The sequence below is a fragment of the Lissotriton helveticus genome, chromosome 6 (assembly GCF_964261635.1).
Source record: "Lissotriton helveticus chromosome 6, aLisHel1.1, whole genome shotgun sequence".
In the NCBI taxonomy this organism is placed as follows: Eukaryota; Metazoa; Chordata; class Amphibia; order Caudata; family Salamandridae; genus Lissotriton; species Lissotriton helveticus.
Window position 1 is genome coordinate 603,293,706 of NC_136067.1, and position 26,727 is coordinate 603,320,432.

Below are 26,727 nucleotides of genomic sequence, written 5' to 3' on the forward strand. Positions count from 1 at the left end.
ACTACCTCATTGTAATTCTGTTATATTACAATTAATTACCCATGTATAGAGGTATGATATTGCCTTATTTATTTATTTATTTAAGGAGTTTTATATAGCGCTGGCTAGACCCGTAGGTATCAGAGCGCTTTACATTAGGTTACGCACTGTTACAGAAAATGATAACAATTGCACATTACATCAAAAATAAGCAACATATTGAGAGAGAAAAGAAAGGTGAAACAAATAGAGCAGAGGGGGGAAAGGGGAAGTGTGAGTGGGAGGATGAGGGAAAGGACGGCAGGATAGATGAAAGGAAGTCTGCCCAAAGACCGACTGGGTAGGTGACGTCCGAGGAGGGAATCCACAGCCAGTCTTCTCTTTAGCTAAACAAGGTAGCTCCATCTGGCTTCAGTCAAATAGCTAGGTCTCAACTGACGAGGGTAAGTTCACAGAAGAAAGTCCAGTTGATAAACAGGGTAGGAACTATGGGCAAGGACGGGTGAGGGCAAAGGTCAATAGCTGGAAAGCGGAGAAGAGTAGAGCGGAAAGGGTAAGGGGTTGGGTGAAGGGGAAGGAGGGAGATAAGGTCAGGAGAGACGCAGGAGAGTTTGTCCAAAGACCGGCTGGGTAGGTGATGTCCAAGGAGGGAATCCATAGTCCATCTCCCCTTTAGCTCACGAGGTAGCTCCACCAGGCATCAGTCAAAATGGGTACGTCTTAACAGTCTAGGGAAAGTTCTCAGAGTAAATGTCCTGGATCGGTGAGCAGGAACAGGGTCAGATGAGGGCAGGTCAGCATCAGGACGATTACCAATGATTTTAGACCAGGAGAGATAGAGCATTGAGGAGGTTCCCACTGAGGCGGCCATCCTGAGGTCAAGCAAGGGGGATGAGTACTTGATGTTCGAATTCAGACGGTCCCCATTATTCTCTGTTAGAGGCAGAGCTGGGAGATGAGGGAACCGCCAGTTTTGTAGAGCCATGGGCAGAATATCATCGACAGGGGCTTAAATGCTGACCATCATGAAGTTTATACCTGGTACTGGCACATTGCAAGATAAGCTGGTCTCAGGCTGAGAGTATTGGCAGATAGTTATAAAGGGAATGGATGAATTGAGCTTAACGTTGCAGCAATTTCAGATGGTTATATTGCCGATTTGATTTTGCCACGGTCTAAGTCCCAGGCGCCATCTTAGGGTCAGGCACCGCACCGAGGGGGATAACCCAGCTTAGAAGATCAATTTTCATGCAGAAACGTTCCCCATAAACAGCAGACCCAGCCTTATCACAGTAAATACTTAAAATTGCCAGTAGTCTGTAACGCAGCTCCTCAGGAGAAGATTACGCCCTTCCTGTACCTTTCAAACCGCCGCCATCTTAGGGTCAGATCGCTTTAGTTAAAAGTAACTCGTAGTGCAAACTTTCTTTAGTGTAGTAACAAAGGTTGATGTACCTTGTCGAGAGCTGAGGTCATTCACATCACCGGAAACGGGTACTCAGGAGGGCAATCCGGTTCCTTTCTGAACCTTCTGTAATGATTTTAACAATGTTCCTCGTCATCCGCCATTTTGTTCCTGCATGTTGCTACGGATGGCAGACTAGCAGTGGAAATTCTGCTTAAACTGGCGCCTTTCCTAAAATCTCGATGTCACCCGCAGGACAGCGCACCATCAGAGACCTAAGCCTATGCTCTCGGGACCTCCGGAATCCAAGCATGATGCCCCGAGGGCGATTGTCTTAAACCTCCCCCCCTCCCCAGCCTCTCCTCATTCCTATACCCTACCTCCCTCTTCTCCATCCTTTCCCTCCCACACTAGTGTAATCTCTCATGAATTGCTGTAGCCCATTGCAACTTATGTAATTAGATCGTAAAAAATGTGAGCTATTTTTTACTGTTTGTATTGGTTTTGAATACTACCTCATTGTACTTTTGTTATATTGCAATTAATACCCATGTGAATCGCTCTGATACCCTTGGGTCCAGCCAGCGCTATATAAAACCTTTTTAAATAAAATAAAAAGAAATACTGCAGTGAGGTTACTCGTCTGTTGGAATAGCACTGAGAAGCTACGCAGGGCTGACAGTGGTAAACTAGGGACTGTTTTCTATGTAAGTTGAGTGTGAGTGAAAGCAAAAGGGTTCGCTGGTGAAACTTATATCACCTGGAAAGGGTAACACTGAAGGAGTAACAGGATCTCTTGAGCTTGAATGAAGGGTAAATGGAAGGTTTGAGTTGCAGAGTAAGAGGAGCAATTCTGAATTCATCCTTTGTTTAGTGGAACAGGCAGAGTAGCAAATGTTTTAACGTTGTTAATAATGGAATTTAGTTAAAGGAAGAGTAAAAGAAATTCGTTTTCATATTGCCTTGTGAAGGGAGGGTCAGTTGCCGCAGTTGCACTAACGTCACAGTGAGCCGCGCTGGGATAGGTTGAAACAGCGGTTGTGGCACTGGCGTGAATTGTAAAGGAGGGGTCCGAAGTAAGGAGCAGAACTGACGACATTGAAAAGGCTGCGCTGGCATTGGTCAGATCACGAGCATGAGAGGCAATCTAATCGGATGATTGAGTGAAAGCTGCTTTTAGATTAGTTGGTGAAAATCTGTATGCTTGATTCCAATTACCTTTTTGTGCGAGTCGCCCTGACAGAAAAGGTCGAGGATTTGTGGATTATTGTTTCATGTATCAAGTGTCTATTATGTATGGAGAAAAGAGGAAAATGTCATTTGTAAAGAAAATTCAGAATTTCTTTAAGAAAGATAAACCTGTATTGACTAGAGAAGGAATTCCTATTCTGCCACCTAAAACGCCTGCTTCATTTATGATGATGGAGAGAGGATATCTATCATGTGTATGGATGTTGAATTGGATGGAAAACAGAAAAGATGATGGTGTTTTAGCTTTTCCTGAGCATGGTACCTTTAATGGAAGAATTTGGCAGAATTTGAGGATGCGTATGAATGATTTAGATCCGAGACCTAGGTTAACGCAGTATGAGGCATTAGAGGAAAGAGAGACTGAGTCGTATGAACAAGAGAAAAATCAGAGTGGGAGATATATGGGTCATTTTTCTAGGTACTTGCGGGAGACACATGAAGGTCAGATGAAGCAATAGAGAAAAGCAATGGTATCAGAAGGTTTATACCGAGTATTAGTGCCTGAGGAACAGTCAGGGAGCAGGTGTAAAGAAAAATTGAAACACATGAACACGACAGGATATGGTGAATCAAAAGATGAGTTGCTAGAGGACATTTTAACTAAAAAAAACACTGTACCAAGAAGGACCAAGTAGAGTTACCCCAAATGCACCTGTGTTGGGAACACCGTTGATTCCACAAATTTTACATGACCCAACAGTTAATAGGGTACTTCAAGATAGGGAAGAAAAGTGTTAAATAAAAAAAGAGAAGAATTAATACACAAAATAGGTCAATTGAATTTGAACCCTGAAGCATTGACGATGCCAGTAACTATAGGTCTTGTTGTTCCATTGTATGGAGACAAAGCAAATTGCCTTAAACCACCAGCTGAAACAGCTCCCTTAAGTAACCCCAGAAAAGAAATTGTGATAATAGCTGATCAAGTCATTGAGTTCGATTCAGTCATTTCATTAATGGATCTATCGATAAGAGACTTAGTAAGTGAAACCCCAAAAAGAGTTACGCCTAGTAGTTCAAAGGAAGGAAGACCATTAGTATCCTCTGGAGCCAAAAGTGCAATAGCAGTAACTCCAGAAGATTTGGAGAGATGGGCACAGGGAATAGAAAAACAGAGTACACCCCCTAAAATATTAGATATTTACAAACTGAAAGTAGATTTGGAAGAGATGATAGCTGGAAATGTGGGAATAGAAGATTTAAATATATAAAATGGAGAAGATGCAAAGAAGAAGTTTCCATGTCATGGGTGCGGAAAGCTTGGACATTGGAAAAACGAGTGTAAGAATATCCAGAATAATAATGGGCCAACCCAAAATTTAAATCCTCAGATGCAGAATGAGGTGCTTATGAATCAGCCGCAGCAGGTAGTTAATCAGCAGAGTCAGGTGCCACCTGCCCCTATTCCAAATTTTGCGAACCAGCCAAAGTACAGTGCAGACGCCAGATTTCAAGGAGGAAGTGGTAAGAAAAATTCTGTGATTTCACAACATCTTTTACTAACTAATCATGAAAGTGAAAACGAGCAATGACGGTGCCTAAGGGGGAGGAAGAGGAGTGCGTACTTCGTGCATCCTTGCTGGTAGATCAGTCAGGTCCATTTATTGATGGGAAGGTGGAAGGCAATGATATCACTTTTCTGTAGAATACTGGTGCTACCCGTTGCACTGTGAGAACAGCAGATCTCCCAAACCTACCCCTCTCGGGAGAAGCAATCCAAGTAGTCGGAGTTTCGAATTACCGAATCTATGGAGGTATATATATTGGAAATTCTAAAGACATGCATAGATTTGTGGTCTGCAATTCTAGTCCAGTGAATTTATTGGGAAGAGATTTACTGTGCAAAATGAATTGCACAATTTATTGTACTCCGGATGGTGTTGCTCTTCAAACCCCTGATGAAGCTATGGTATACAAGATAATGTTAGGTAAACAAGGCACAGAAATAGAAATGTATTCTTTGATGACAAAAGATGACTTACCAGAAGAGCTGAAAACAACTGTGAATCCGGAAGTAAGGGAAAAGAAATAGGGCTAATGGCAAATGTAGACCCAGGGAAACTGACAGTGAAAGAAGGTGCAGTTTACCCCAACACCAGACAATACAAAATGAGTCCACAAGTGAAAGCAGGAGTGGCTTTTGTGAAATTGACCGTATGATTAAACAGGGCATTTTAAAAGAAATAATGACTAGTCCTTGTAATTCGCCTATAATAGGACTTAAAAAGCCTAGTGGAAAATGCAGGATATTGCAGATTTGAGAAAAATGAATAAAGTTGTAGTGCCTTGCTGTCCTGTGGTGCCAAATCCAGCAGTGATTCTTTATCAGATCCCTTGGAATGCTGGCTGGTTTACCGTAATTGATTTGTGCCAAGACTTTTTCTCAATTACCTTACATCCAGACAGCCAGTATCTTTTTTCATTTAAATTTGAAGATCGTATCTTGGCATGGAACCGAGTTCCTCAAGGGTATACAGAAAGTCCCTCAATTTTTAATCGAATACTGAAAAAGTGTTTAGAGAAGTTAGTTATGCCCAGAGATTCAGTTTTAGTGCAATATATCAATGACTTACTTGTAGCATCAAAATCCAGAGAAGACTGTTAATGATTCCATTGCGTTACTAAATCATTTGGCTGAGGGAGGTCACAAAGTGTCCCCAGAAAAATTAAAATTTTTCCGAACAGGAGTCAAAGACTTGGGTCACCAAATAGAAAGAGGAGTGAGGAAAGTGACCACTGAGAGAATAAAAATAATTAAGCAAATGCAGTTACCACAAACACAAAGAGAAATCAGAATGTTTCTCGGAGTGGTGGGGTATTGTCGACAATGGATTGTAGGTTTTTCATTACTAGCAAAACCATTGATTCGATCACATGGAAAAGAGTGAAGGATCCAATATTTTGGAATGATGAAAGTGTGGAAGCATTTGTGAAATTGTGAAATTGCGAAATTGTCTATGTGAGGCCCCAGCTTTAGGTATGCCTGATTATTCGAAAGAATTTGCACTGTTCTGTTGTGAAAGAAAAGGTTGTGCACTCTCAGTTCTAAATTAACTGAGTTGGGTGTGAAGGGTAATCAGGCGCTCATATAGTATTCACACTATTATAAAATAAACAAATGGATTCCCAGTGTCTTATGGTGCATTCAACATGGGGAGAAACACCCTAAATACCCAAAACTCAATCTAAGATTGATCAAACTGTTTACAATTATTGAAGCACACGTATCTTATAATACAGTGAGTACAGTAACGTAAGGAAATAAAGCAGTAGTAGATTGGACTTTTTGTTTCTTCTTTATTGTAACGGGGTCTTCCACTCCCTTACGCCAACGTGTTTTGTTGTTATTGGATATGACCGAATGACTTCCTCAGGGCTTATGACTTCTTCCAACCAAATATTTTAAAGTGGTAATATACAAAATCTAATCAATTTCATTCAATAGCGTCCAGTATTCAATGTTTAAAATTCAATGTCAATCAACGACCCTCCACAATGACGTTGTTGTATTGACAAATATAAACAATATTCCTCTTTTATTACAGTGGAGACAATTACACCGAAAATTACAACAGGTCCCTGAAGTACGGGGCACCTCCGACCGTATCAGCCGTACTTGGATGCAGGTAAAGGTGTAGGAGTTCTAAAATATTTCTCTATAACAGAGCCCAGGTTGTAGATAACATCCGGGTGGGAGAATGACCATTTATAGATGTTCACCTTTAGCATCAAGGATTTATCTGAAAAGGTATGTAGGGCCACGTCTACATATGGGCAGTCTGTTTCCACCTCGGTTATGGCACAATTTGCTGCTAATAAGATTAACTACACAGGCCGGCCTTGGGTCACCCAGCTAGAGAAGATATCGCTGGCTGGAAAAAATGGGCAAAACAATCCAAGAAAGTGGTGGTTTTAAGAGACCAAGGGCCTTATTTAGAGCTCGGCAGATGGGTTACTCCATCACAATGGTAACAGATATCCCGTCCAACAAAATATAAATCCCATAGGATATAACTGGAATTATATTTTGGCGGACAGAGTAACCCGTCCGCTGAGATCTAAATTAGGCCCCAATTTTCCTGGAGGGCAAATATATGAAAAGATTTAATATAATTTAGTCAATTGGGTCCTTGATCTTAGCTGCCAACCCTGCTATTTTTCCCAGAAAGAAACCCAAGATGATCACTAGTGTGGGGCACTGAGGGATAAGACACAGCCTCCTTGCCCAGCTTTATTGAGTCATCCCCAGGCTTTTAATTGAGGTAGACAATTTACCCCCTCAAGAGAAATAAGCATCTCAAAACCTGTTGAAAGAGGTCAAAGGGACAATGTTCTCCATGAGAATCTTACTATGAGACACTTGAGGATCTGGAGACGCCCGGGGATGATGGGGACCACTCACCCCAGGACCAGAGGAGGTAAAAGGCATGGGCTACTCCTTGGTGGGATTAATGTGTGTACCTTGGGGATCTTGGAACTAATGGCGATGGTGGTAGCCATTCGCCCCAAGCCCAATCCTTGGCTTGTGGAAAAATCCCAACAGCTGCATTAATGCAATCACCGCTGCACAACTTGGGCCCGACCAACCCACCCCACTCTTCAGAAAATATTTATCTATGTGTGGATACTGGCATTGGCCCCTTGTGGAAAACCGATGAATAACTTTATTGTTAAGCTGTAGGAACCCCTCATGAATATTTGATTTGAGTGGGGGCAAATCTACTAAAAATCACTACATAGGGAGTACAGTTGGGCGTAAGGTCTACAAAGTAATCCCGAGTGGGGGAAAAACCGGGGCTCATCCCGGACGAGGGTTCGATGTGGACTCTAGTATGAATAGACCAGGTGGGAGCATGTTTTGATATCAAAGGGTGAGACAGAGAGATCCATTAGGAATGCCAGTATTAGATTTATCAAAACTGATGTTCCTAGCCACTTGGGTGCCCCCTTGTCTTATATGTAAGAGAGTAGAGGCAGGACACATGGGGATTATCTGTGTTAGCATGAGTGCAGTGTGAATAGGAGGGGGCAGGCAAATCCCATTGGCAAGGACATCATGTATTAAAGCCTGCAGGCCCGAGGAGCTGGTCGTACAAGAGGGCTGGGCTTTCACACAGGTGTGATTAATACAAGACTCTCTGAACAAAAGCTTTTCTATTAGGCCATTAATTTTTGTGTAAAATTTCTTAATTGGTTTTTCACAAACAAATGGCTAATCAAGCCAATGCTGTTTTTCCGTTAGACCATTATTCATCTTGTTTTTTTTTTTTTTTTGTAAATCTGTTTATTGGTATTTGTAAATTCAACAATACAAAAGGCACTGTAGTACAATCAAAATGACTTTGCGGTTGTTCATGGGTGACGCTACACCAACAGTTCGGACAACAAGGGCGTAATGATGGAACACGTAATCAGTCCGTATACAGGATATGAGCGCCCGGGTGTGTCCTCTGTTTAGGAACAAGAATCAATACGCTTCCCCTCCCCAGCAAAGAAAGGAAAAAGGTTTGCCTACCCAGCCCAACCCTAGATAATAAGCACCTGCAAAAGAACAAAACAACTAACTGCGACACTGTCACCAGAGCACATTATCATCGTTTACCCCCATTCTTGCCCCCCCCCAGCCCACGCCTCCCCTCCCTCGGTTCCCACCATTAAACTCGCATGGCTTCTCACCAGGCATTACCTTGCTGGTGTGTCGCGCAGTGCACAGGAGTGTGTATCTGGTGTTGCGCTCCCTGTGTCCCTGCCCCCCTCGCCTGGCGCGCCAGCCGAGCGCCCCGCCGCCCCTTCCTCCGTGGCGACTCCTGCCTCTTGTAAGGTGTTCAGCATGTGCTCCCAACTCTCCGCCATAGGTTTCTTACGGAGTCCCATGACTTCCTCCCTCCTGATGGCTGTCCATTCCGCACGAGCCCAGGACGAGAGCGACAGGATCCAAGCCCTCGTGACGGGTGGGTCTCTTGCCTTCCATCTTCTGGTGAGGAGTCGTCCTGCCGTCACCATCCCCAGGTCAAGGAATCTAGACGATGCCCTGTCCTTAGGCGGCCTCTTAAAAAGGTGCAGGAGATACTCAGGCCAGTTGTAAGGGATGACGCGGCCAGTGCTCCGCGCGAGCAGCGCATGAATGTCCCTCCAATAGGTGCCGAGGCTCGGACAACGCCACAGAATGTGGAGGAGATCTGCATTCACTTCTCCGCATCTGGGGCAGGACGCGTCCGCTCTGTGAAAGTATTTATTTATTAAGTCAGGGGTTAGATAGGCCCTGTGCACTATATACACCTGGATTTGGCGGAACCTCATATTTCTGGGGATGCGGACCGGACTTTTGAGGAGCTTTCCCCATTCTCCGTCCGCTAACGCTCGCCCCATGTCTCTCTCCCATTTCGCCCATAGCGGGGCTAAGTCCTGCTCCGTATGCGTCCGCAGGGACGCAGCAAACCATCTAACTAAATGCCTGCCGCTGCCCATAACGTGCAGGTACTGAACCGTCAAATGCTGTGCCGGCTCCTCCGCAACATCGCCCCACTTAGCCGCCATATGTGCCGTTAGGGACCTATGTATTAGGAAGCCCCCCGAGGGAAGCCCAGTGTCCGTGACCAACGTCTCATAGGGGATTAATACTCCATCCTGGTATAGATCGCCCAGCGTCTGGACGCCCGCCTCATGCCATCTTTCCAGCATGGAGTGGGTAAGCGTCCCCCCGCCTCCGAGCGAGCCCTCCAGGGGCACTGCCGGCGCATACGGGCGCACCCCTTTCGTGAGGTACAGGGCCCTGCGAAAGCACTTGAACGCTATCGCCAACAGTGGAGGAGTGGGTCGTGTCGGTGCCGCCAGCAGATGGAAAAAGGCAGTAATCAGCTCCAGTGTGTACGGTAAAGTCCGCATTTGTAAAGCGCACAATCACCCGTAAGGGTCTCTAGGCGCTGGGGGCCGTCGGGAAGATTAAGGAAGCTATTGCCCAGAGTCACATGGTGCTGGGCTAACCTGCCGCCGGAGCCGGGGATCGAACCGTGGTCCCCAGATTCCAGCGTCAGTCGCCCTGGCCGCGGCGCCACACCTCTTCCCCGGTGGGTCTGCCGTGGCTGTATCCTCCCTACCCCTGTCCGCCAGCCAACGGGCAACCCACTGGAGCTGCGCCACCAGGTAATAGTGTTCAAAGCAGGTGGCGGCCAGCCCGCCCCTGTCCGTGGGCAGAAATAGTTTCCCAAGTGCCAGGCGGTGTCGAGACGCACCCCAGACAAAGTCTCGTAAGATCCTATTGAGGCTAGAGAAGAAAGACGCTGGCAGGAAGATTGGTAAGTTCGCAAAATAATAGAGGAGACGAGGGAGCATCACCATTTTAGCGAGGGCCACTCTGCCTGTGGGCGACAACGGGAGCGTGGACCAGAAGCCTATTTGAGTTCTGAGCGCCGTTACCGCTCTTCCCAGGTTCCCGTCCAGTAGATCCGCCTGCCGGCGGTAAATCTGGACTCCCAGGTATGCGAATGTGACCGCCTGCCATTGGACTCTCGTGCCGTGGAGGCTATAATTTGGGTCTGCCACCCCCTCTCCAAACGTATACAGGCACGACTTGCCCGCGTTGACTCGGAGCCCCGAGAGGTCAGCGAAGCGGCTCAGCAACGGGGCCAGTAGGTCCGGCATGCAACTCACGTCATGGACGAAGACCAACAAATCGTCCGCATACAACGACACCTGGTGAACCCCGTCACCGAGCGGGATGCCATCAGCCAGAAGCTGTCTCATGGCCGCAGCCAAGGGCTCCATCGCCAGAGAAAAAAGGAGCGGCGAAAGGGGGCAGCCCTGCCGGGTACCTCTACCAATCGCCACCGCCTCCGAGACATACGGTCCCATCCGGACACGAGCCACGGGGTTGTCGTACAAAAGCCCCACCATCTGCAGAAAGTTGCCGTCTAACCCATACGCCTCTAATACTGCCGACAGGTATCCCCACTCCAGGCAGTCAAAAGCCTTTTCTAGGTCGAGCACCAGGCATACCGCCCTGGGCCAGGCTGATGTCGCTTCTGCCGCTACCCGAAAGTACCTTCTAAGGTTCAGGGACGTAGATCTCGCTGGCACAAAACCATTCTGATCCGGGTGCACTAGATGCAGAACCACCAGTGCTAGGCGCTCTGCAAGGAGCTTGGCGAACACCTTGTAATCGGTGTTCAATATCGCCAGTGGGCGGTAGGAACCTAAGGAGATGGGGTCCCTATCAGGTTTAGGCAAGGACACTAAAAACGCTTCCCTCAGGGAGGGCGGAAGCCGGCCGGCGTCCACTGATGCCGTATACACCCGTAGGAGCTTGGGCGCCAGGGTATCGCTGTTTGCTTTGTAATACTCAGCCAGCAGACCGTCCGGCCCCGGCATCTTCCCGGACGCCAGCGCGCGGATTGCATCCCCCACCTCCTCCAACGTCAGCGGCGCTCCGAGTTCTTTGTTCTGGCTGTCCTCAACAAGAGGCAGTGTAACCGACTCCAGAAACTCCGCCAGCTGGGGCGTGCGACCAGCGCTTCGCGACCTGTAGAGTTCCCGGTAGTGATCCGTCAGCGTTCGATGGATTTCGCGCTGCGTGTACACCACCGACCCGTTATTGGAGCGGAGCGCGCCAATCAGGGCCACGCGTTCAGTGTTTCGAACCAGCCAGGATAGCAGGCGGCCAGCCCGGTCCACCTTTGAGTGTGTCCTGGCCGTGTGCGCCGCATAATTGTGGCACCTCAGCCGTTCAAGCAGAGCTGCGTGCTCCCCACGGAGCTCCCCCAGTTTACGTGGGGCTCGCCTGTACCTTCCCCCTCCCTTTCATAGCATAGGAGTTCAGACTCAATGCGGGCCAGAGACTCAGACACCTGCGCGCGGATATTCCAGGTGGCGCCCACGCAGTGCCCATGTATGGTCACCTTGTGAGCGTCCCACTCCACCCCCGGGTCGCTCGCTGTGCCCTCATTCTCTTCGAAGTAAGAAAGGATGGCTGTGCCCAGAGATGACCGGAATTCAGCGTCTTCCAGCGCTGCAGGCTGCAATCGCCAGGTGGGCACCGGGGGTCTGTCCGCCTCCCAACTAAGGTGGAAGCAGAGAGGATTGTGATCTGAATGGGTCCTACCTAAATACTATGTCCTGGACAGTAGCGGGAGGAGGGAGCGGGAACCTACAATACGGTCTAGGCGGACGTGAAGGCCATGCACAGCTGAGTAATATGAGTATATTTTGTCTGCAGGGTGTTGCGTGCGCCAGAGATCGTGTATGTCCCAGTGCAGTAACCAGTTCCTAAAGGCCTGTACTGTTGATGACGCCGCCGCTGCGCGCAGGGGTGGGAAGGAATGGTCCAGGTGCGTGTCCAGGACCATGTTGAAGTCCCCGCCCAGCAAACATGGGAGGCCCGCGTAGTTCTGGAGGATGGGGTTTAGGGACGCCAGGAAGGCGGGCTGGTCTGTGTTGGGGGCATAAACTGAACCCAGCAGCACCTCCTGCCCATTAAGCCTCCCCCGGACAAGGGAGTATCTCCCATCGGTATCCACTTGCGGGCTGATACATACAAAGGGGACGCCAGCTCTCACCCACACCAGCGCACCGCGTGCATGTGAAGAGTACGTGGTACCATATATCTGCCCCCTCCATCTCCGGTGGAGCCTGTCCAGCTCCACCCGCGACATGTGCGTTTCCTGGAGGAGTGCAATCCCCACCCAGTGTCGCTGCATGTAGGCAAAAATTGAGTATCTGCGCGACAAGGTATGCATGCCGTGAACGTTCCATGTCATAATAGCGGTACTCGCCATGGCGTGTGTTGGAATACAGTCAGTTGGGGGTTCGGGGGGGGTCGGTCCTCCAAACCAGAGGTAGGGCTGTTGTGGGGTGTTCGCTAAGTGTCGCTCTTGGAATATGTAAACTAACAGTAACATTGTAACTCGACGGGCGATTACCCAACGGGGCAAACGTCCAAACCTGATAATGCAAGTACTCTTCAAGGCAACGTGTCCGCTATCAAAATGCGTGTGGGGAAGTGTGCAGTCAGTAGCGTATTGTGTTAGTCCCTCCCTTAGGGCCCTCAGGTTTGTGGAGGTGTGTGTACAATGCTCAATCGGCGGTGCAAGCCGGAGTGCCCGGGGCCGGTCCATGAAGCGCCATGTACGCGGGGCATCCCTCCTCCCCCCAGTGCCAGGCGCAGCTGTGTGCCCAAGGTGTGATGCGCGCGCGGCGCCAAGGCCCTACACCTGCGCTAGCAATACATTTAGCAGTCAAGAAAAGGATACAATATGCATTGTGCACTGTTCAGACAATAAAGCTGGTTAACCCCAGTCCGTCGCCGCTCACACTATAAAGTCCGCTATCCACCATAACAGTACAATAGGCAATCAATGAAAGGATACATTATGCAGCTTGCTCAGTCCAGTCTGTGTATCAGAGTGTTCCAAGGCCGGCTTCAGTCTCACTATGAAGTACGCTGTCTGAGGTGTAACCACAGGCATAGCAATGTCGTCCGACATCTCCGTGGATGGCGACGACGGCCCGCTGGCCTGCCCGCCGCCTTGCTGACTGTGGCCTAGGTCATTGCTGTTAGGCACCACGCCCAGTGTCGCCACCGCCTCTAGGACTTCCTGTCTTTCCTGCCGCATTTTCTCCGGGCTCGGGGCAGCCTGCCCCAGGCCTGTGTTCCGTCGGGCTCCTCTCCTCCTCCTCCCCCGCCTAGAGCATTGCTCCTGCCATTCGCCCTCCTCCGGGCCCATCGGTCGCGGTCCCGACCATCGCCCTGTTTCCTCCAGCCAGTCCCAGACTTCAGACGGGGCCTCGAAGAAGCGCGTGCCTTCTTTGGTGACCACTCTTAGGCGCGATGGGAAGTGTAAGGAGTAGGGCAATTCTAGTGTTCGCAGTTGTTTCTTCACTGCCAGGTACGAGCCGCGCCTCCTTTGCACAGTCGCCGTGTAGTCCGGGAAGAACAGGACCTGGCTGTTGCCCACCTGGATGTCCCCCAACTTCCGAGTTTCACGGAGCACCGCGTCCCGGTCTCTATAGTTAAGGAGCTTAAAGAGGAACGGGCGGGGCCGAGTCCCGAGTTTGGGGGCTTGCGCAGGCACCCTGTGAGCACTTTCCACCACGAAGTGTGGCGACAGCGTTCCATCCGGTAGAAGTGTCCGCAGCCAGCCTTCCATGTACTGTTCGGGATTCTTCCCTTCTTCCCCTTCCGGCAGGCCCACCACCCGGACATTGCTGCGCCGGGAGCGCCCTTCCGCATCCTCCGCGCGATCCTCCAGTGCATGACCCCTGTCTATTAGGTCCTGTAGAGCAGAGGCGTGGCTGCGCTCCACCGGCTGTAGTTCCTGGACTGTTTGGCGCTGCACGACGACTGACTCCGACAGTTTGCGGTGGTCCACATGCAACAGTGTGAAGTCGGAGGTGACTTTATCAAGCCGGTCTTCCAGGGAAGTCTTGGTTTGTGCCAAGGCAGTTCCGATGCGCTCCACCGCCGCCAAGACAGTGTCCATTTTAGCTGCTAGGGTCACCACCGGTTCCATATCAGCCCTCCGCTGATCTTGTGGTGCGTCCGAGCCACCCGGGCCCTGCTGCTTCGGCTGTGGTTTGTCACGCAGTCTGCCCATTGCAAGTTGCTGCGCGTGGGCATCGACGCTCCCGGTTCCGGAACAGCAGCAGCGGCGTAGAGGCCCCCAAATCACCGGTTCTGCCGCACTTGTCAGGAGGGTCAGTGGAGCGTGCCGGCCGGCGGCCCGCAGACCCGGGTTCACCGTCCCCAGCAGGGCGGGACGTCCAGGCGCCAGGAGACAGTCCGATTCCAATCCCTCGGCGTGTGTTCACCTCGCAGGGGTTATGCAGATGCAGGCCGTAGAGTTCCCGCAGGCGCCTTGCCACCACAGCGGGGCAGAGATTCTCCCTCACCTGGGCCGTCACCTTCTATTCGGGCACCGCGTCCGGCGTGTCAGTAAGTGGCACACACATCAGATGGGACCACAGGGCGAGGGTCTCTTCCCTTCCCGAAAGACCGAGTGGGTTCTAAGCCCGGGCAGCGAGGGCCACCGCCCCCCTCGCCCCTCGATCCCAGCCGCCGCTGCGCCCGCCTCTCTCTACAGGGTTCGATGGCCACCCAGCTGTCAGGGAGTCAGTTTCCCGCGCTCCAGGCCTCGGGGGCGCCCCAGGTGTCAACGAGTGCCGGCCAAGCTCAAGTTACGTGTGCCCACCAGCGCCAGTCCGTGTTTTTATTTGCCACCATCAGGCGTTCTCCCTGCACCACCGGGTCCTGCTGGGGGCTCCAATGCTTTTCCTGGGCCTGCTCACAACCCTCAGGCCACCACTGATGCAGCAAAACACAGCCACCACAGGGATGTCCCTCCTCTCCCACTCGGTCCTGCGCCGCGGTAGTGGCCTCAAGATATAATGGTGCCCCGCTCAGAAGGAGTCACTGATGCAGCCCGAGGGACAGGACCCCACTTCATGGGACAACGCAAAATGGCGTCCCAGACAAAATGGCGCCTTGGAAAACCGGGTCCGCTGCCTGTCGCGCCTCCCGTTCCACGTAGTCCCTGCTTCCACCACCTCGTCCAGCCCCTGGAGTCCCGCTTTAGTCCGTAGCACCTCCACCGGTCTGAGACGCCCAGGGTAGTGCACCCCCGAGTCCTCAGCCACTCACCAGTTAAGGGCTTACCACCACTCTCTGAGCCGGGGTCTCTCCCCCGCCGGCCGCTGCTTGGCCACCGTTCTGTGCCGCAGGAGTCCAGCAAGTCACCGCCGCTGTCACAGCCCCGCCGCCTGCCCTCAGTACTCTCCGACGACTGAGCTGGCTCTCCGGAGCTTGTGACTCCACTGTCCGCTCCAACGCTCTGAGCCCTCCGGAGGGTCAAGACTCACCCCCGCCCTGCGTCTTCTTCCGCTCTCCACTCCGCAGGACCTGTCACCTCAGGGCCTCTCCTACTTGTCGCCCGGGACACCTCCTGCCGCACCGCTGCACTCACCAGGGGCGCTTCCGGTCACCACCGGCCTCGCTGGGATCCGCAGCTCCAATCAGGCACGGCACTCCCCTCTTCTCAGCTAGGTTATTCGGCCGCCGTGAGCACCTCCTGCCGTCCCGCCGCACCGATCAGGGCCGCCTCTGCCATCCACTAGGCTGCGCTCGGCCTCCACCTCCGCGCCAGAGCCGGGGTCTCTCCTTCTCAGCAGGGCCCGGGCAGTGTTCGTGCCTTCGTGTGTCTCCGCCCCTTGCAGTCCGGCAGCTGGCTCCTCTCCGCCGCGGTCCCAGACTCCGACGCTTCGCACACCGGCAGACTCCTCAGCCGACACCGCGTATGGTCCGCCCGGTGCAGAAGGGTCAAAACCACTCTCCTAGGAGAACTACAGGAGAATTCAGGGCCCTATGGACGGAGCTCTAAAGAGTTGCGTCCACCATGTTGCCCGGCTGGCCACGCCCCCCTTCCGTTAGACCATTATTGATTGCAATAAGATCCAACACCCTTGTATTTAAAGAAAGGATAACATCTTTAACGGTCCTAAGTTCAGTTCTAAGATGCACAACCATGCTCTTGATGTCATCCCAACGATCAATGCCAGCAACTACAGTATCCAAACTAGCTTTCAACTGGGCTTTGGATCCATTCAAATCCGTTGGTTTAGTGGCACAATTAGTAAGAGGTAATGGGAAAACCAGTGAGTCGTGATCAGACGAGGCCACATCAGATAAGGAACCATTAACAATAGAGAGTGAGTGTAAAACAGGTGCAATAACAGTGTCCAAGAGCCTTGGCTCTTTCTCCAAGTTGGTATCAGCATTCAAAAGGTCTTTCTCACTTGGAAAGATGCTCGATAAATTATGCTTCTCCTTGTAAAACTGAGTATTCTTAGTTTTTGCTCTCCTGGGTATGGGTGTCACAAGGATGGATCTTCCACTACTAAGCATGTCCTCAACCTCAAGAGATAAGTTAATCTATTACTTGAAGGCCACAGTTCTCTGCTGCATGATGTAGGTTCCTTCTCAACATCCAGAGAGTTATCGGTCACTTTTCATTTGCCCATGACACTTAAGAGAGGTGTGTCACAATCATTCAATCAGACAAGCTAGGGTCACTGGAGGGGAAAACTGTGCAGGTTTCGCCCCCTCGTTGCATGCGAGGCACCTCCTGCCACAAAGCAAACTGGGACCTGGAGTCCCCAAAAGCACACAAACTTGGTGTCCCGAGCCGCGGGTAATGGGGCTGCGCTCTATAGCGCTGTGCAGAGTCCGACATCTCGTTGCAGGTGATGCGCCTCCAGGTGTGAAGCACACTGGGGCCTGAAGTCCCCAAAAGCAAACTGATTCAGCGTCCCTTGCTTCGGGTAATGGGGCTGCGCTACATAGCTCTGTGCAGTTCCCCCTCATTGTAGGTAAAGCGTTTCCTGGTGCAAATCACACTGGGACCTGGAGTCCCTAAAAGCACACTGAGTCATCATTTATCACAGCACGTTAGGTGTAAGCATGGGCGTAAAATCCATTCAGTTCGCGGAATGTGCGGATTTACTGCAATTTCGCGGTCTGCGAATTTTGCGAAATAGCAGACAAATCCGCAAATTCGCGTTCGGGACGGATTTTCAAAAACTGATGTACATGAAGCACTTATAGGGTTACAGCAGGTGCCCAAGTTGAAGCTAATTTCTTTGTAACCATTTACAAAATGGTTACAAAGAAATTAACTTCAACTTGGGCACCTGCTGTAACCCTGTAAGTGCTTCCTGAGCGGCGCCTCCAGAGTTGTTGCCTACTTGCAACTATTCTCTGACCCTGCTCTGACCCTCGAAGCAGGGTTAGAGAATAGTTACAAGTATGGCACAATGCTCCAGGCTGTCACAAAAATTAAACCACAACAGGTAGCACTTACAGATAAGGAAGCAGGTGCCGGACTTGAAGCTCAAATTCAGTAACACATTAACAAGCCCCCGGTTGAGGCTGGGCAGGTGTGCTTTCTCCCTATAATCTACAGTGGTGAAACAGAGGGTGCTGTGATGAACCAGAAGGTGCAGTTGTGAACCAGGGGGTGCTGTGATGAACCAGATGGTGGCAGTGGTGAACCAGCGGGTGGCAGTGGTGAACCAGAGGGTGCTGTGATGAACCAGAGGGTGGCAGTGATGAACCAGAGGGTGACAGTGATGAACCAGAGGGTGACAGTGATGAACCAGATGGTGGCAGTGGTGATCCAGAGGGTGGCAGTGATGAACCAGAGGGTGGCAGTGGTGAACCAGAGGGTGGCAGTGGTTGCAGTGATGAACCAGAGGGTGGCAGTGGTGAACCAGAGGGTGTCAGTGGTGAACCAGATGGTGGCAGTGGTGAACCAGAGAGTGCTGTGATGAACCAGAGGGTGGCAGTGATGAACCAGAGGGTGAAAGTGATGAACCAGAGGGTGGCATTGGTAAACCAGAGGGTGGCAGTGATGAACCAGAGGGTGGCAGTGGTGAACCAGAGGGTGGCAGTGGTGAACCAGAGGGTGGCAGTGATGAACCAGAGGGTGGCAGTGATGAACCAGAGGGTGGCAGCGATGAACCAGAGGGTGGCAGTGGTGAACCAGAGGGTGGCAGCGATGAACCAGAGGGTGGCAGTGGTGAACCAGAGGGTGGCAGCGATGAACCAGAGGGTGGCAGCGGTGAACCAGAGGGTGGCAGTGGTGAACCAGAGGGTGGCAGTGGTTAACCAGATTGTGGCAGTGATGAACCAGAGGGTGGCAGTGATGAACCAGAGGGTGGCAGTGGTGAACCAGAGGGTTCTGTGATGAACCATATGGTGGCATTGATGAACCAGAGGGTGGCAGTGGTGAACCAGAGGGTGGCAGTGATGAACCAGAGGGTGGCAGTGATGAACCAGAGGGTGGCAGCGGTGAACCAGAGGGTGGCAGTGATGAACAAGAGGGTGGCAGTGATGAACCAGAGGGTGGCAGTGATGAACCAGAGGGTGGCAGTGATGAACCAGAGGGTGGCAGTGGTGAACCAGAGGGTTCTGTGATGAACCAGATGGTGGCACGGGTGAACCAGAGGGTGTCAGTGGTGAACCAGAGGGTGGCACTGGTAAACCAGGGGGTGCTGTGATGAACCAGAGGGTGTCAGTGGTGAACCAGAGGGTGACAGTGATGAACCAGAGGGTGGCAGTGGTGATCCAGTGGGTGCTGTGATGAACCAAAGGATGGCAGTGATCAACCAGAGGGTGGCAGTCGTGAACCAGAGGGTGGCAGTGATGAACCAGAGGGTGGCAGTGATGAACCAGAGGGTGGCACTGGTGAACCAGAGGGTGCTGTGATGAACCGGAGGGTGGCAGTGATGAACCAGAGGGTGGCAGTGATGAACCAGAGGGTGACAGTGATGATCCAGAGGGTGGCAGTGGCAAACCAGAGGGTGGCAGTGATGAACCAGAGGGTGGCAGTGACGATCCAGATGGTGGCCGTGGTGAACCAGAGGGTGGCAGTGGTGAACCAGAGGGTGGCAGTGATGAACCAGAGGGTGACAGTGATAAACCAGAGGGTGGCAGTGGTGAACCAGAGGGTGGCAGTGATGAACCAGAGGGTGGAAGTGATGAATCAGAGGGTGGCAGTGGTGAACCAGAGAGTGACAGTGATGAACCAGAGGGTGGCAGTGGTGAACCAGAGGGTGCTGTGATGAACCAGAGGGTGGCAGTGATGAACCAGAGGGTGACAGTGATGAACCAGAGGGCGACAGTGGTGCAGTCAAAATGTAAAGTCATAACTTGCTACACAGCACCAATAAACATGTGTCCCCCCTGGCACCGGTATGCGCAGGTACCAGGCGTGGAGCACCCACATGCCACTACACCCTACTGCCCAGCGCCAGCATATGCCTGTACGGGGCCGTTTAGTATGAGATGGGACATTGTCCAGCACCAGCAGCTGCATGCGCCTGAACCCACTGAGCAGGATCAGAATGGCTTTGTACCAACACGCGCAGCAGAGCTATCTTCCACATCTGAAGGATTCTGGGGTCCTGTGCCAAACGTATTTTTGCATCCATGAGTTTCCCGAGCGCCATCCCCGTGTAGCTCCTGTGACCAGGAGGCTGCTTTCTCCTCATCTGCGTCTCTGCTCGGTCTCTGACCCTTTATAAACAAGATGCACGTGAACTCGCATAGAAGCCCCGCCCTTTTGGCCCCATCCACCACACACTAGCGGTATGAAACATCTTCCTGCCCGTCCCCACTATAATGGCCAGCTCACTCAAGGGACCTCGGTGCCTTTTGGCGCACTGGCAAAGTTACAGGCACACGTGGTCACATATTTGTGCAAATGGCATAAAAATCCGTGAGTTCGCGGGGAAATTTGCGAACTCGCTGACTTTTTTTGCAATTTCGCACTAATTCGCGTACCGCGAATTCGCAAATTTCGCCCATACTTAGTTAGGTGAACCCCCTGCTGAGCAGTGCCTTATGCTTTGCACAAGAGTAAAAAAAATATTGTCTGATGTCAAATTCACTGGGTGGGGAGGAGGCACGCTCAGCTAGAAGATAATTTGTGCGGTACAACACATACTTTCAGGCCCTAGGAAATCGAAGGGGAAAGGTAAAGATAATGATTTCCAGTTCTGATAATGCAACCCGAGTTTGTATTTGAGGATGGTTTTTGGAATAAGAAGTGAGAGTATTTCCTCTCATTTTTAAGAGATAATCTGGCACGGTATACAATTTAGAAAGCTGCAAAAATGGCAAAACCAGTAAGTTGTATTGTTCAATATTCGGCATTTCTCTAAGAACTCAAATATTGTTATTAAACCAGACAATACAATGTTTACAGAACCAAACGTAAATGGAGATATACTATTCTGATTTTCCTTTCGTGGTGTCAGACGAGGAGAGATTCCAAGAAAACAAATCCCTCATCTTCACTCCAGAGAAATTACTTCTGATTCCTAACTGATGCCATAAGTAATGCAGTTTTCACAAGGCATATGCCAACGATGGTGGATCCTTGGTGAATGCAGGGCATACTGTGTAGCCAAGGATTATCAGTCTGACGTTAGGGTCTAACCGACCAAACTCCTCGACACATAGCTTTACATTGGCTCGCACCTCCAAACTGAAACATTTACCTTTTAGCACTTAATGTACCTTTTATCATGGTAGGAACACTACTTTCTTATTTGTGCTGAATTGTAACTGCATTAAAATGGTTTTACTACTGCAAGACGAACAGTTACTTTGTCACGTTCCCAAAAGACCTACCCCGTACTCCACATCTTCTGAAAGAGCAGTCAATATGTAAGCTGTGAGGGTGATGGCACCATTCTGCCCTCCTTGGAGTTCAGTATGTATCACACGTCCTGGTTCAGTAAATTGTCCTGTATTTGTATTCTGGAACTGTATGAGCCATTGTATAACCATTTCCAGGACTGCTTGATCAATGGAAATGAAGGGCCTGGCCTGCAGGAAACACCGAAGTACAAAGGAAGACAACCTGTGGAGGAACAAGAAACCAAAGTTTAAAAGAGAGAATAGTGAAATCTGCCCAAATGTGTGTTTACGCTCTAATTTAAACAATTAAGAGGTATGAGGTAAAGGATTAGGGCTGTCTGAGTCTTTTTAAAACTAATCCCTATGCCACTGAATGAAATCTTCACAAGACAAGAATTAATATCAAAACCATGAGGGTTTATTCCAAATGAAGGTAAATACTGAAGGAAGTATGTTTCTGGTTAAATCGTCGGGAATCAGCAGTTAAAACGTCAATTACTATCAACATAAAAATATGAAAGAAGATTAACATAAGGGCAATCTAAAGCAAGTATTGGCCAGAATCAAAGTACAGTTAAGCAAGAAGACCAAAGATTGCTTTCCAAGCAAGTGCCAATATCTCTAAGTATAAATCAAATGACAGACTAGTCTAGAGCTTGCTCGGTTATAAAGCACCAGACAGTTTGGCACATCCCTTATATGGTTTAGGCAATACACCGACACACTCCATATTGTGATGCATGGCACAACAGGGCTGGATTAACAAAGACACATTCATTTAAGCCAATCACTTTTGAAATGCACAAGAAACATCAAATAAAATACATCTAGTATACATATGAATGAACGAGCTGTGCATTGGACATGAAGGAGATGGCGGTATAGTTTTGCAACTTAACATTAACAAAGTCAGTGAATAAAAGGCTCTTTCTTTCGACCCAAGGAAAAGGGACTTGGATGTCACAAAGACAAGAACATCCTGGACATATCTTCCTATGAGGAACACACATTAATACAATTATTTTACCACAAATGAAGCTTCTATTTTGCTGATTTTCTGAAATGATAAGCAAATATAGAAACACATGCATGCGTAGAATGCTTGTTCACATAAAATAAAGGTGCACTTTCTTTCTAAAATGTGAAATTATGTCAGTGCACGCTGTTTGAGGCCTAAAGGCTTTAAACATTATTTTCTAATTGTTAAAAACGTCTACATGTATATAACCATAGTTTCCCTTCCACCGGTTTGTGTATAGGTGAGCTGCGGGGAAGGGTTACAAAACCTATTTGAGGGCATTGAGCCAAAGCACTGTACATGTGTTTCTTCACAGTTTTATCAAAGTATCAGGTGTGTGCCCGATGCCTTTTGAACAAATGGGCTTCAATAAATCAAGTAGCAAAGGAATCAGGAGCAAGATTACATCAGCATTTCCTCTGTCAAAGTTTGATGTAGACAGCTTTGCCATCTCATTTATTCTTCACCTGATCCTGACCTAGTATGTAGGGATGAAGGAGAGATGTTCTTCATGTTAGCTTTGCTACATTTTTGGCACTAAATAGTGTTTATCTTTAGGGGTCAATTATAAAAATGTGGTAGAGATGATTTTAGCACAGTACATAAAAATCAGCCAAATGAAATATAAATTCAATACAGACAGTTTTGTAGTGGACAAGTAAGGTTCTGTGATCACGTAGTAGTAAACGCCAAGTTACCCAGGGAAAGGATAGCTGAACCATAAGAGGGCTTGAGAGGCATTGGTGCCACTCAAGCCATTTTCTTCCTTTGGAGTTGCCTTAAACTCCTAACGCACATAGATTCAAATTCACGAATCTGAAACGTCAGGAAAGGCATGAGATGAAAAGTAGGAAGATTTGGAAAATCAACACTTGTCAAAACTGCCTAGAGACTCACACTTGCCCGAATTCTCCACTGCCCCCCAAAGTAGGGGACATATTATCAAGAACGGCGTTAAAAATTATCGCCGGTTTAGCGGCAGAAAACTGCCGCTTAAGCGCCGATAATGCGCTTGATAATATGCCCTTGTGAATTCCAATAGAAGTCAATGTTCTGGTGTGAACATGGGCTTGTATTGGAATTCTCCAGGGCATATTATGAAGCCCATTATCGCCGCTTTAGCAGCAGTTTTCTGCCGCTAAACCGGCGATAATTTTAGCTCTGTCCTTGATAATATGTCTCCATGTGCGTTAGGAGTTTAAGGCAACTTTGCTAGCCCATGCTTAAATATGCTGTATTTGAAATATGTGAAGAACATTATATTGTGCTACTGTTACACCAGCACAAAAAAAACTCTTGGTCTACTTAACTTTCTTCTTTCTCGGCGCAAGTCCCTTGCATGTCAGCTAGCAACATAGGGCCAGATGCACAAAGATTAGGAATAGCAATTTCCAAATAGCGCTTCTATTTGCATCACTATTTGGAAATTGCTATCCCTTATGTTTGAAACCTTTTGTTTCATACTGATGATTCCTAACGGGTCGCTAAGTGATCTAACTCATGAATATGCATGATGTAGGTCGCAATTTGTGAATGCCTGCCATCACAGCGATGGTGGCCTGCTGAGGTCAGCAGACCACAATGCCTTAAAGGAAAACGGGATGTGTGTCAACAAAAAAAGATTAAATGTGTTGTTTTCATTTTTTAAGAGCAGGCAATGGTACTTGCGACCACTGCCTGCTCTAAAAAGTTTTTTTTTCCAACATTCACCCCTTCCTTTTTGTGAATACATTACCACCTACTTTGAACACATTTCGGTCGCTAAACATTGATACATAACACTAGAAATTGCTATTTAGAAGGGACGCCCTAAAGTGCCCCTTCCAAATAGCGATTTCTACACCCATCGCTTGGATGTTTGTACATTAGGAAAAGCATTTTCACCGTAACAAACGGCCTGATTTTGCGAATCGGGCTGTTTGCAACAGCGAAAATGCTTCGGACATATAGTACTAAATGTTGCATTCTGTTCCAAGTTAGAAATTGCTAATTTTAAAGGAAATAGTTTACATTTCTAAATATGTTATAGTATTAAGTAATTTAGATAAAGTAAATATAAAGCATGGGACAGAGAAAAACTTGTAAGCTTTCACATGCTGACGTATTCACTGAATATAAATATAAAATCATAAATAGACTAAGAAATACATAAAATTACAGAGTACATGAAAACAAATCTGTACTGTTTTATATCAAAACTGGAAATGATGAATCTCGTAATTGCATTTTTCTGACTTACCAACTACTTCCTGACAAATCGCTGTTCCCAAAAGCACTGAAAGAACCATCATACCTCTTGTAAGTCAATTCCCTCTGATAACCTATGAAGAGAAACAATTTTCAAAACGTGACATCAAGCAAAAGGCAAATGTAAAATGTGTCTACTTTCTAGTAGTGTGGAGAAGGTAGCTGTCTTTCCAGCCATTCTCTGATTACTAATCAAACAACTGAGGGTAAGATCATGATGCTGTTATACCATCACTGCACACTTTTACCTCAAGATTTAGGAGATCACTGAACATGGTTGGTAATGCTCTGGAGAGGAACATTTCTCAAAACCAGTTCATCCACATTTCTCACCACCCTGTTCAGCTCCAGCTTTCCAAAACATTGACACTACCATATTCATCCTGCGTGATCTAGGCCCCGATTATGAGTGAGCTGTTAAAGGGTGAGCCATTTATTGCATCCAGTAAAAATAGGTAAGCTGAGTAAGGTACTTGCTCTGTGTGTAGTGCAAGTGTTTTACTCCGTATTTTCCCTGATGAATTTGATAAAGTTTGGCCTGCTGAAATTTGCAATAATTAGGGCCGCAGGAAGCAGATTATTAAGAACAAAACTAACAATTATTGGGTAGATTTAAGTACAAGTCACCCTGCTGTGCTGCACTGCATGACAGGGAAAGGGCATGAATGCATCCTATTTGAGTCAATACAGTGCATTTCTGCCTTTTCCCCTCCGCTGGTGCCCTTTTGGGAGGCTAGGGCCAACGCAGGCCCCCTTGTACAATGATGCAAGGGTGCCTTCTTTGCATGCAGGATTGTTTTTGTGCAGGAAGGGGTGCCTTCCTGCACAAAAACACTCCTGGGAGACATATTCTTCTATCTATGTGTGTTGCAGAATGCAGCACACATAGAAGGATGAAGTAACGAGGAGAAATAAATATATTTTATCCTCGTTAATCATCTCCTGGGAAGGTGTATTCCCAGGTTTACCAATTCTGGTAAATTTTGGAATGTGTCAAAATCTATGGGAGTTGCATTGAAATGCCCATCCAAAGCTCATGAAATGCCTTTGCAGGGCAGAGTAAGGCAATGCAGTGATGTGCGCTGTGTTGCTTTACTCCAGATTTATGGAACCACTAAGGGCCATGCAGAGGGGCTTTGTGTGGCTTCATTAATCTCGCTTTAGGTTTGCATCACGCAGGTACGACGTTGCATGGTACAAACGTGATGCAAACTGAGTCTTAAATATGGCCGTGAGATCCTGCAAAAATTCCTGTGTTTGCAGGGATCAGAATTTTTCTGCAAATTCAGAATCCGGACCACTGTTGACGACCACTGCCCTTCTATTCTCCAATGACCTCAGAACATATTCTAAGACTCTCCTGTGTTACAATCTTGATTTTAATATAGTTAACTAGAGACTGCCACCTCTCTATTCTCTGCTCTCTCAACTCTCCTCTAGTGGAGAAATGTATAGTCTACTATCACATCTAATTAGCACTACACTCTCCACTCTGTTCTAGCCCTCATCTTAAGGAGAAATTTTGAAACAGTTAAATGACTAACTTAATATTTTGCTCTGGCCACTCACTCTTTTACCCCCTCCCTTGCTCAAACTGGGCTTACAACAGTTAGATAGGATCAAAACACAGTCAAGAAGAACAAAATGTCAAACCACATGGTAGGAAATGCAACACAAAAACATGTTCTTCATGGCTGAAAGATGCTTTTCCTATTCTGATTACGAAAGACAATTTTATTGCATTTTATAATTTTTTGGCACTTACTATCCCTATGTATGGAACCGAAGTGCTTACTGACATGGATAGCAAGTTACACCCTGTATGATTGGAAGTGTGTTGTTTTTGTTTGAAGCCTATGTGGGAATTGTTTTCATGTCATGCGTGAGAACCAACAAAGTGCAGATATCATGCTTTGGGACACCTGGTGGTGTGATGGGTGAGAGAATGTGAGGTACAGATATGTAAATTATAATTACAATAAAAAGTAAAACATGTAGGAAGCTACATAGTGTGTATCAACAAAGAGAGAGGTAGGGAGATTTCAAAGACACTCTCTTAGTCCCCGGTTAAATGTCAAACAACAAGCCTCGCTTTCACTGAGACACGCCCATCGCGAGAACAGCGAGGCACGCCCAAACCCGAAATCGAGCGCGTAAACAAAGCGCTCTTATACGCATTCACCGGCCCCGCTTCCCATCGTCGGGGTCCGGTCTAGAGGGTCGCAACAGGTTCAAAAGCGGGCTGTGAGCGCTGAGGGCGTGAGTCTACATCCACAGCGGAACGATTACTACGACTAACAAAGCTAAGTGCCTGTGTGTTGTATGGGTTATGCTGACATTTCGACTCTGTACTTTTTCTTAGGATGTGCCAATCGCGCTCCAACCCCCCTCCCGAGACCCATGGTGCAAGTAGCGCCCATTTTTAAAGTGAGATGTTCTCCATATTCCACCATCTTGTGGGGGTCACTGACCATTTGGTCAAATTGATCCCTTCTCATGGAGAGTTCACATCGCGTTTTTATCTCTTCACTACAATAGTAGTTTTTAAACCACCTCTAGCACTTCACCTCCTAGCAAATACGATTATTCCCAAAGGGCTACTTGGATGGTGCATAAGTTATCTATTATTGTGTGCAC

General features: G+C 48.5%; 1 protein-coding gene across 1 annotated transcript in view; it reads right to left on the reverse strand.

Moving 5' to 3' along the window:
• Positions 1 to 26,727, reverse strand: part of LOC144762795 (CD109 antigen-like) — a 628,126-nt gene that overhangs the window by 55,256 nt on the left and 546,143 nt on the right. Inside the window, exons 24-25 of the mRNA XM_078648065.1 lie at positions 24,083 to 24,164; positions 20,817 to 21,048 (exon numbers count right to left, since the gene is read on the reverse strand). Of these exons, the coding sequence (XP_078504191.1) occupies positions 20,817 to 21,048; positions 24,083 to 24,164 (314 nt within the window). The remainder of the gene's footprint in view (positions 1 to 20,816; positions 21,049 to 24,082; positions 24,165 to 26,727) is intronic.